The 11,203-nt window shown below is 43.7% G+C and overlaps 3 protein-coding genes across 5 annotated transcripts in view; 2 read left to right on the top strand and 1 right to left on the bottom strand.

Annotated features, from left to right (window-relative positions):
- ankrd22 (ankyrin repeat domain 22) overlaps positions 1-1,157 on the top strand; it is a 3,714-nt gene extending 2,557 nt beyond the window's left edge. For both annotated transcript variants that reach the window (XM_035146138.1, XM_035146136.1), the window contains exons 5-6: positions 690-788; positions 873-1,157. In XM_035146138.1, coding sequence (XP_035002029.1) covers positions 690-788; positions 873-947 — 174 coding nt within the window. In that variant the 3' untranslated portion in view covers positions 948-1,157. The remainder of the gene's footprint in view (positions 1-689; positions 789-872) is intronic.
- lipf (lipase, gastric) lies at positions 1,002-5,412 on the bottom strand. Its single transcript, XM_035146133.1, has 11 exons — positions 5,201-5,412; positions 4,706-4,825; positions 4,072-4,183; positions 3,634-3,832; positions 3,430-3,539; positions 3,226-3,362; positions 2,988-3,134; positions 2,780-2,851; positions 2,363-2,431; positions 2,166-2,276; positions 1,002-1,526 (listed from the first exon to the last, which is right to left on the bottom strand). Exons 2-11 carry the CDS (start codon positions 4,820-4,822, stop codon positions 1,404-1,406), a joined length of 1,197 nt encoding a protein of 398 aa, XP_035002024.1. The 5' UTR covers positions 4,823-4,825; positions 5,201-5,412; the 3' UTR covers positions 1,002-1,403.
- Positions 5,413-6,043: 631 nt separating this feature from the next.
- On the top strand, positions 6,044-10,594 carry rnls (renalase, FAD-dependent amine oxidase). 2 transcript variants are annotated; one of them, XM_035146135.2, is made up of 7 exons: positions 6,044-6,282; positions 7,329-7,434; positions 7,627-7,769; positions 7,841-7,999; positions 9,600-9,773; positions 10,099-10,274; positions 10,357-10,594. In XM_035146135.2, the coding sequence occupies exons 1-7, from the start codon at positions 6,165-6,167 to the stop codon at positions 10,522-10,524; spliced, it is 1,044 nt and encodes a 347-aa protein (XP_035002026.1). In that variant the 5' UTR covers positions 6,044-6,164; the 3' UTR covers positions 10,525-10,594. The 2 variants fall into 2 exon arrangements, with proteins under 2 accessions (XP_035002026.1, XP_035002025.1); XM_035146134.2 differs by having other exon boundaries at positions 7,841-8,011.
- Positions 10,595-11,203: the final 609 nt, after the last annotated feature.

The raw sequence follows: 11,203 nt of genomic DNA, 5'->3' as shown, positions 1-11,203 counted from the left end.
GTTTACACCATAAAACCTGACCGTTTATTTTGTAATTTTGAGCTGACAGCAGAATATTCTCACATCAGTCAGAAGAATAAAACTCAGCCACCAGGAGGCGTCACAGTCACTATATCGAGGACAGACAGTTAGTTGATGTGGGGCAGCAGTGTGGGATGATGGGAGTTGTAGTCTTCTTCCTTCAGTGTTGATGCTTCAGGAGGTTTTTATCTGAATCCTCCTCAAACACAAGCAGCTGATTCACTCCAGTTAAAACAGTGAATAAAGCAGCTTCATGTTTAAACTCAGTGTTTCTCTGACTCGTCTCTGATTGGCTGTGAGTCGAGATGTTGCTACCGTTTGCTCAGCTTGTTTCTCTAATAACTTCAGATCCAGACGTCCGACGACTAAAATCCTTCATCTGCTTCAAATATAGTGTGTTTTGTAAAAATGTACAAAAATAAACACTGACACATGCATGAAGAGGATATGGCGCCACCAACAGGCAACTAAATGAAACGTTACCTTTATTAAAACTACAGGTTTCTGCAGGTTTGAAAATATGATGTAAATATAAATACAACACTGGTCTGAATGTTTGCAGAAAATGTCATGTTTTATATGTTCAGACTGAAGAGTTCAGATGTTAATGGACAGCTAAACCACTGGGGGGCGACACAGTGTGTTTGAGTGATTATGTGTTTGTGTAGAAAGGAAACACGGCGCTTCACTTCGTCTGCCAGAGGAAGAGTCATTATCTGGTTCCTCTACTGCTGCACAAAAACGCTGACTCCAGCATCAAAAACAACGTACGTATTAAAACGACCAGGAACGAATCGTCTGTGACCTGATGACGCCACAAGCCTGAATCCCGTCTCTGTTCTCTTCTGCAGGACGGAGAGACGCCACTGGACATCGCCACCAGACTGAAGTTCAACAAGATCGTCAACATGTTGAAGATGCAATGATGGACGGATGAGAGGAGAGAGAGCGAGACCGAACGAGAGAGTTTCTCAAGTAAATTGCATTAAAATTGTTTTATTAAAACTGATTCAGATCAAATTGTTAGGGTTAAAAATCTTAACGTTAACTTTAGTGAAATCAGACTCAAGTTACAATCTCACAGTACAGAGTCATACGCAACATGTCCCGTCAAAATAAAAGCATCTGATATCAAACTGTCTCTGGCTGGTGCTGCACACGTCTCACAGTCACGTGACCATGACGGGCGCTCTGTTGTGGTCACGTGCACAACTCTGTGACCTCACAGACCAGGTTGATGATGTCACAGGAACAGAAATAAACATGTTAATTGACAAAAAGTTCAGTTTGAATCAAAAGAGTTGTTCTGGTTCTGTGAGCCACAGCTGCACAGATGTGGAGGGTGAAGCTTTAAACAGAAACCAGTGTCCTCATGGCGCCCTCTAGCGGTGCTCCTGCAGCAGCTTCAGGATGGAGGGAAACATCTGCTCAGGAGCATCAAGACCCCAAATGAAATCCAGATGTTCCCAGTGTTCGATGTGCTGATGGTAGATCAAGTTAGACACCTGAGGTGAGAGAGAGAGAGAGAGACAGGTGAGTGAGGACGTAGACTTCTGATTACTTCCTGTTCACATTCACAGCTATTGGCTGCTGTAAACAAATCAACATCCACAACAGTTGTCATGTTTTAAATCTGACAAATCAAACATGTGACATCGGTTTCACTGGAGATTTCATCTTGTTTCTATGGGGATGATGATGTCATGTGTGAGGAGCAGGTTTTCTGCACAGACTCGTTCACAGCATCAGATCCTCCTCCTGGTTCAGGTGAGGGGGGGCAGCCGGGTGCAGCAGACAGAGACAGGAAGTGACGTGTTACCTCTGCTGCAGAGGTCATGTGATCATGTTGACATCACCTGACACCTTCAGCTCTGATCACCACGAACACTCTTCACATCTTCGTCTGTGTCTTCATCGTGTGTGTCAGCACTTCTTCACCAGAGAGATTTGTTTTAGTTTCTTCATGTTTGTGTCCCGTGTTAGAAGCTCCCCCCCCCCCCACTCACTCAGTGAATCAGTGGAGGATCCTCTGCTGTTCACACTGCTCCTGGAGCTACACTTTATACAGGAGCTCAGGAGGAGGAAGACAAACTGAGTCTCACTCTGACATGTGAATGCATGTCTGAAAGCAGCTAGAGACTCACCTGAGTGAGGAGGACAGCGACATCTTTGGGGTCCGCCAGTGTATCCTGTCCCCCTGTAAACAGAGCGGTGGGAACCTTCATGTCCTGGACGTTGTACTGAGGGGGAGTGGACTGAGGGGGACACGAGGGACAGAGACGGACAGTGAGAAAAACGTCTTCATCACCAGATAAAACTGACCTGGTTCTCAGAGACTCACCTGGTTGTAGTGTCTCATGTTTCCTGCAGCACCGAAGTCAAACGCTGTCAGTTTCCCTCCATGAACATGCTGAGACAACAGTGTCAGTGTGTGTGTGTGTGCATTGTGGTGATCACCTACTTATACAACTATAAATCAGTGTTTCTTCCTCCGCACTCACCTCCACCTCCCAGTTAAATGGCTCTAATGAAGGCCAACCCCAGAACACCCCCCCATGGATCTTTAAAGAGCTGGCCTCTGCTGAACTATGGGGGTGTTTTTGGTTTGTATTTTCTGTTTGCTGTTATTTACTCTTTGTATTTTTTTATATGGTTTAGTTTTATGTTCTACTTGATGATGATCATATCAGACTCTTGGTATTAAAAAGTCCACACCCTACAGCGTATGTGTGTGTGTGTGTGTGTGTGTGCGTGTTACCTGGGCCCAGTGCACCATGTTCTGGACGGACGTCCCAGCAGGACAGTGTGTTGTGTAAATCGGAGTCCGAGTCTGTAGATGAACAGAATCATGTTACACATGTTCGAGTCATGTAATCTTATCATGTGACCTGACCACATGACCTGATCGTGTGACCAGATCATGTGACCTGACCTTGTGACGTGGCCATGTGACGTCTCATACGAACCATGTTGAGGTTTTTCTCGTCGAAGCCACAAAGGACGAAGAAGAGGTTTCCACACAGCTCGCTGAGAGGCTGCTTCCCACACACGTGTTCAGCAAACCACTCGATCATGTGACTCTGAGGCAGGAAGTTCTTACTACCAAACAGAGCCTGCAGGGGGCATGTCATCATCAACACAATCAATACACTGTTAATATCATCAAATCATCATCATACCCCACTTATGACTGACGGCTCTCACCCAGATGAGCGGCTCCGGCAGGACGGACATTTTGGTCATGGGGCTCCTGGTGAAGGCGACAGTCGCCACAGGAGCCAAACCGAAGAACAGTTTGATCTTACTCGCCAGTTCAGGGAGCGTGGAGAACGCCATGAATGCTGGGAAATAAGAGACCGTTACAGTGATGTAAACAGAGAAAGGTGTGTGTGTGTGTGTGTGTGTTACCTATAGTGGTTCCCTGAGAGTGTCCGATGTAGTAGATCTGTTCTTGTCCCGTCACCTTCAGGATGTAGTTTACAACGGCGGGAAGATCCTTCAGAGCCATTTCATCATGACTATACAAACACACACACACAGGAGGAGCGTGATGTCACACAGGTGTCGTGATGTGATACAGGTAGACAGTGATGTCATACAGCCATTGTGTACCTGAACCTCCAGAACTCATCCTGGTCTGGTTGGAGCGTCCGGTGTTTCCTGGACCACGTGTTCCCTCGGCTGTTTCCGAGCCACACGTCGTACCCGGCGTCCGCCAGCACGTATCCCAGACTGGAGTTTGGCGGGTTGGTGATCCAGTTACTGCCGGCGGCGAGGAGGCCATGTTGGAGCAAGACCGCCGGCCTCGGGCCTGCAGCACATAAAACATAAAATATTATTTTGGCGTGTTTGATTTGATCTAATTCCTCCTCTGATGTTTTATTTTGAAGGACCAGTGATTGTAACTGTGTCACATGTCCATCACCAGTTCAACTGTTTAAAGAAACAGGAAGTGAAGTTTGATGTTTCAGCTTCCTTTTCATCCTCAGACTTTTGAACCACAGAGGAAACGTCTTTGCCTTGATTGTGTGTGTGCGTGTGGAGTCTGACCTGCAGTGTGTCTCAGTCCGGTTGGGATCCTGTTCACCATCAGGATGAACCCGTCCTCCGTCAGAACCTCGTGTTCCTCTGCAGGGTAACTCCACCGTCTGATGATCTCTGTCTGAACAGTGACACCATCATTAAAGACAAACTTCCTGTCAGACTGAACTGAGGGTTAAACTGAGTCAGATAAGAAGTGTGTGTGTTCGTAACATGTGACCAGTTTACTTTCAACTTTACACCTCAGCTTTTATTTGGGAAGGAACAGGAAGTAACGTTGTGTTTGACCTCTGACCTCTGAGTCATTACTGATGGATGATGTCTGCTGATATCAGCAGGTCAAAGTCTGCAGTGTCTGACCTTTGACCCCGCCCATGGAGCCCACAGTGTTTCCACAATAACAGTCAAAGATTCAGAAAAATTTGACTTTTCAAAATAAACATATACAAATATTTTAAGAAAAAAAAAAACGTTTTCAAACTGACAAAAACAATTTGCACTTTCAGAATAAGAGTCTTGATATTTAGAGCTCATGGTGAGACTAAAAGTTAGGTTTTTTATTTTGTGGTAGAAAAGTTAACTGTTAGTTATGTTAACTGATGGTTACCTGGGTAACCATGACTGACAGTAAGCGTGTACTTACAATGTTCATGTGAACTTCAGGGTCCAGCTCCAGCTTCTCAGAGCGTCGGTGGAGGTGAGTTGCTCCACTGTGCACGAGACCAGAGAGGACGAGCACACACACCACAACACACAGCATTGTCTGTGTGAACACATACACACACACACACACAACACACACACACACACACACACACACACACACACACACACACTCTTCACAGGTCAAATCAGCTGATGTTTGTTTCACTACTGTTTAAACCTGAGTTTTAACCTCAAACTTCTTCAGTCTGTTGTTGAGTCTTTTAACAACCTGATTATTTCAGTTTGAAACCTGAACAGTTTCTGTTGGTTTAAACCTGAGGTTGACCAGATTATAAATTAGTTAATAACTATTTACTGACCAGATTATAAATTAGTTAATAACTATTTACTGACCAGATTATAACAGTTAGTTAATAACTAGTTAATGACCAGATTATAACAGTTAGATTATAGATATATAGATATGTCTCACCTATCCGTGCGCTCCGATTATCTTTGACCAACTGAACTCTTTCACCGTCGTCCCGGAAGTACAGAAGTGACGTCACAGGGAGAGCCTCACTATGATTGGTCAGATCCAGACGCAGGTTATATCAACCTTTTGTTTTCTATAATCGATCAACGAAGATTTCTGATTGAATTTCCTCACTGATCGAATTATCACAGACCGGAAACAGGAACCGAACATAGACCGGAAGTGAACAAAAGACAGAAAGCAGCTGATTATGTTAAAAACAAACATTAGATTTAAATTCAAAAATAATTACATGATGTGATGACGATACTCACGAAATATGACATTCATCTAAAACGTATTTAAGTATAAAATAATATTTTTAAAGGTTTGTTTGAATATTTTTCCGTAACGTTTCCAAAAGCCAGCCCTTCAAAATAAAAGCTCAGCCTGTCACGGAACAAAGTAGAAAACGGTTGAAAGATAAATCTAATCTCTCCACAGCTATAAATATGATTTATAAACATATATAATAATTAATACAACAAATTTAAAACATAAACATTTATAAAATAACCTGAACTGTTTAATATATGAAATGTTACATATAGTAGTTGGAATAAAAAATATATCATGTTTCTGAGAAGCAGATATGTAAAGTTGAATAAAGAGATTAACTTTGACAGGTTGATACATTTATTTAACTATAAATACATTTATAAATTGCAGTGATTTTACTTGTTGGTTTATTTGGAGGCGATAAGACTTATATATTATATATATATATTTTGAAAGTGTCAGCCGGATGTCACGCTTAGACTCCGGGATAGTTTTCGTTTATTCTTCTTCTTCCGGTGGTTTTAAATAGACAGTGGCGTCTTCCGCTTCCGGTTTAATTTAACCCTCGTTACACCTGGGTGTCATTACTAGTGTGAGGAGTTAGTCCGGGTTGGAGCTCAGCGGAAGTTAACTCGGGATAAAAATGTCTCGGGTGTTGATCGTTGGCGCGGGTCTGACAGGAAGTGTGTGCGCGTGTCTGCTGAGGAGAGAGCTTCAGAATAAAGTTCATATCGTGGTCTGGGACAAAGCCAGAGGTTCAGGTGAGTTTAAAACTAAAAGTTGTTTCAGTGAATCAGCTCAGAGGTCAATCAATCAATCAAGTTTTATTAGTATAGCCCATATTCACAAATCACAGTTTGTCTCATAGTCTTCAACAAGGTGAGACGTCCTCTGTTCTTAACCCTCAACAAGAGTCAAACTACTAAAACCTTTAACAGGTAAAGAAGGTAGAAACCTCAGAGACACATGTGAGGATCCGTCTCCCAGGACGGACACAAGTGAACAGATGTCACGTGGAACAGAGAACATCAGAGGTCACATGTGTCTGAAACCAGCTTCACCCAAACCTCCATTCAGAAATGTGATCGTTTAATAAGTTACGACATTAAACTGAACAGAATATCACTGTTGAACACCAGTGACGTCAGATTCAATATCAGAAGAATGTTCTTTCACATTCGGCTTGAAAAAGATCGAAGAATTAAACTTAACTTTGATCAAATCTTTATGATAAAAACAATAATCCTCTCGTCTGAGTAGAAACAAGAGGTGAGAACAAACATGAAGAAACAATTGAATCAATTAATCAATCAATCAAGTTTTATTAGTATAGCCCATATTCACAAATCCCAGTTTGTCTCATGGTCTTTAACAAGGTGAGACGTCCTCTGTTCTTAACCTCAACAAGAGTCAAACTACTAAAACCTTTAACAGGTAAAGAAGGTAGAAACCTCAGAGACACATGTGAGGATCCGTCTCCCAGGACGGACACAAGTGAACAGATGTCACGTTAAGGCATCATTATTATTATTGTCAACATGAATATTAAAGTCACAAACAATAATAACTTTATCGATCTTTAGGGCTAGGTTTGATAAAAACTCAGGGAATTCTGTTAAAAATTCAGAATAAGCCCCCGGAGCACGGTAAACTACAGCAAATATGATTGGCTGTTGGTGTTTCTTGGATGGGTGTGGAAGACTAAGAACAAGACATTCAAATGAGTTGTAGCTTAGTTTAGGTTTCAGATTAATTGATTTCTCTGTCTGTCTGTCTGTCTGTCTCTCTCTCTCTGTCTCTCTCTCAGGAGGGAGGATGTCGACCACTCGTCCTCCCGACCCATCGTCTCACTCAGCTGATCTTGGAGCTCAGTACATCACGGCCACACCGGCCTACGCTCAGTCACACCACAGGTACGACATGCCATGCAAAATAACCATGAATGCTTTTATTGTGAAGGTTTCACTGTGTGTGTGTGTGTGTGTGTGTGTGTGTGTGTGTGTGTGTGTGTGTGTGTGTGTGTGTGTGTGTGTGTGTGTGTGTGTGTGTGTGTGTGTGTGTGTGTGTGTGTGTGTGTGTGTGTGTGTGTGTGTGTGTGTGTGTAGTTTCTACTCAGAGCTCTTGTCCTCTGGTGTCCTGCAGCCCCTCCTCACTCAAGTTGAAGGTCTGAAGCACAAAGACAACGAGAGGAACTACGTGACACCACTGGGCATGTGCAGTGTGGTCAAACACTTCCTGTCTGAGTCAGGTATACGCCCATCTGTCTGTCCACCTGTCTGTCTCTTTCATGTGTTCACTCTCATGTTGTTTCTGTGTCAGGAGCTGATTTGTTCTTCGAGCATCATGTGACCGGCCTGTACCGCTCCGGTGCATCATGGGAGGTGGAGAGGAAGGCGGGAGCCAGCGAGACGTTTGATGCCGTCATCCTGACGATGCCGGTGCCTCAGATCCTGCAGCTGCAGGGAGACGTGGGACAACGTGAGTCTCTGAGTAAGCAGCTCAACAAGGATGAACACGTCCTTGTGTAAACGTGTTTGTGTTTGAGTCTGAACACAAACTGAGACTTTAGTAAACGATGACACGTTCTCTTCCTGATTGGTTCTCATCAGTCACATGACTCGACTACCAGCGGTGAACACAAAGCGTCGCTAACACTTCCTGTCAGTAACACTTCCTGTCAGTTACACTTCCTGTCAGTAACACTTCCTGTCAGTTACAGTTCCACCTCGTCGTCCCTGCTCTGACTCTTCACCATCACTGCTCCTCCTTCAGAGGAGTTTCTGTTACTAAGCAACCAACTGCAGAGACAATCTACTTCCTGTTTACATCACATGACCAGTGGAAGTGAACGGTGTTTGTGTGGATTGATATTATTTGAAACTCAGAGTTTAATAAGTTAGATGAGTGGTACAGATTTCATACTGCTTATTTTTGTTTTTTGATCAGCTGTGTATTGATATACATTGAATTTAACTGTAGCAGCAGCTGAAGACGCTAAAAATTCACAGCAGACGTCTTATTGAAAAGATTGATTATGTTTTTTTTAAATGGAGCCGTTCAGATTAGACTTATGTCTCTGTGTCTGAACATTAAAGTTTTATTTGAATAGAACCATGGTGTTGCTGCTGCAGTGAAACATGTTAAACATCTGACTTCCTAGTTGATGATCTCGATCTCACTGGTTGATTGATTGTCATCATGACATCATTTCCTGTCCGTACAGTGCAGCTGCAGTAACATAGTTTTACCACATGGGGGCAGTAGAGTCAAACTGAAGGGTCAACAGCTGCGATTTCACTGTGGCTCTTATTATTATTAATATTTTTATTTATTTTATTATTGATGTATTTATTGATTATCACTCATGTCAATGATTGGGATCAGTCACAGGTTAATTGTTAATTTGTTAAAGATGAAGATTTATCAAAGCTTTTACTTTGACGATGTGATGACTACTTCCTCCTGCTGCAGAGAGTTTAGACCTGGAGAGAGAGACGCACACACACACACACACACACACACACACACACACACACACACACACACACACACACACACACACACACACACACACACTGCATCACTTCTCTGGTTAAAACACTCACAGCAGAACTTTAAGGAGTGTGTGTGTGTGTGTGTGTGTGTGTGTGTGTGTGTGTGTGTGTGTGTGTGTGTGTGTGTGTGTGTGTGTGTGTGTGTGTGTGTGTGTGTGTGTGTCTGCTTCTGTCATGTGTGTCTCTGTTGATGATGTCATGTGTAGCTCATCTGATTGGCTGACAGTGGACAGCGCCCATTTCCTCTGTACACAGTCAGGGGTGTGTGTCTGTCTGTCTTATTTCCACTGGTAGAATCAATATATAAGATAAATATGAACAGAATAAATAAAAAACATATGAATATAATAAATGCTGAACTTTGACCTTTACGAAATAGTTTTATCATTAAATCAAATGTAAACAAACAGATTGAACAGTTTTCACTTTATTAGTAAAGGAATCATTCAACAACATTGGACCATACATTTCCCATCATGCAGTTGGAAAGAGTCTCACGCTCTCTGCCTGTCTCTCTCTCTCAGTGCTGTCCGTCCAGCAGAGGCAACAGTTAGACGGGGTCGTGTACTCGTCTCGTTTCGCCGTCGCTCTCTTCTTCCCTCCAGACGTCGTCTTCAGTTTCCCGTGGGCGGCTCGATACGTCCACGACAACTCCTGCATCCGCTACATCGCTGTGGACGACCGCAAACGCAACACAGGTCTTTCTGTTCGCCTGCCTGCCTGCCTGCCTGCCTGCCTGCCTGTCTGCCTGCCTGCCTGCCTGCCTGCTGCCTGCCTGCCTGCCTGTCTGTCTGTCTGTCTGTCTGTCTGCTTGTGTTCTCAATAACGTTCAGACCAAACTGACTTTTGACCTCGTCAGTTTGTGATGTCACGGACTAGCAGAAGCTAATGCTGTTGTCGACAGAACTCACCTGGTTGGCACCTTGTCCTCCATGTTTGATTCTCACTGATCTCATTGCTGATTGGCTGTCACGCCAAAGCGTTACAGAAAGGTGATGCACTGACCATGTCTGTGACCTTCAGACGCTCCCGGCCGTGGCCCGTCCCTCGTCGTCCACACTAGCGTCCCGTTTGGCCTGGAGCACTTGGAGCGAGACAAGGAGGATGTTCAGCCAATCATCTTATTGGAGCTCCGCAAGCTGCTCCCTGACCTGCCTCAGCCAATCAGCATCAAGTGTCAGAAGTGGCGGTACTCCCAGGTGAGTCTGAGAAATCCCACTGACCCTGAGCTCATCGGAGCGTGGGAGCGTTTTATTCACGATTCCCTCGTTCCTCCTGCAGGTGCTGACCTCGGTGTTGAACTGTCCGGGTCACATGACCCTCCTCGACCAACCGCTCCTCATCTGTGGCGGCGACGCGTTCAGTCACTCCAACTTCGACGGCTGCGTGGAGTCAGCACTGAGCGTGGTCGGTGTGCTGAAGGCCTCGTTCACACCGACATCCGACTGATACTCGTCATCAAATGTTTCATTAAATGACTGAAATGTTTTTTTGTCTTTAAATAAATATCTGATTTGAATTTGATCCTTTATTTTCATAACTGATCAGATGTTTGTTCGACCTGCAGCAGCTCTATGACACATATATTGATTATTGGCAATGAAATCCTTCTGATCAGTTTCTGCAGTTTGTTTGTTTGAGTCATGTGACTGAGAAGAACCAATCAGGAAAAGAACGTGGGCGACTGCGACATGTTTTACAAACGTCTGATTTAGAGGCTGGAAAACTACATTTTCTGATCAACCGATACTTATCAATATGCCCCCCCACCCCCCACACACACTTACAGCAACCACCCAACGCACCCACTAATTCCAAACAAAAGCTACTGAATTTCCCTTTCACTTTTTGTAATAATACTTTATTTTTATCACTGTAAATGCTGCTCATCATACTACAACCGCTGCTTTACTGCTATTTACTACATTAGGAAGTATTCTTGCTCTACTCTCATCCTATCCACTGTGTGCCTAAAGACTGCATACTTTGTTGTACTATGTTTTGAGTACTTCATATGCTGCGTAGTTATGTTATGTCTACTTTTATTTACACCAGGGATCAGAGAGAAACAGCATTTCAATCCCGTCCTGTACATCGTAGAATTGACAATAAAGTTGACTTTGTCTTG

This window comes from Hippoglossus stenolepis, chromosome 21, assembly GCF_022539355.2.
Source record: "Hippoglossus stenolepis isolate QCI-W04-F060 chromosome 21, HSTE1.2, whole genome shotgun sequence".
Lineage (NCBI taxonomy): Eukaryota > Metazoa > Chordata > Actinopteri > Pleuronectiformes > Pleuronectidae > Hippoglossus > Hippoglossus stenolepis.
This window is presented reverse-complemented; position numbering and strand designations above follow the sequence as displayed.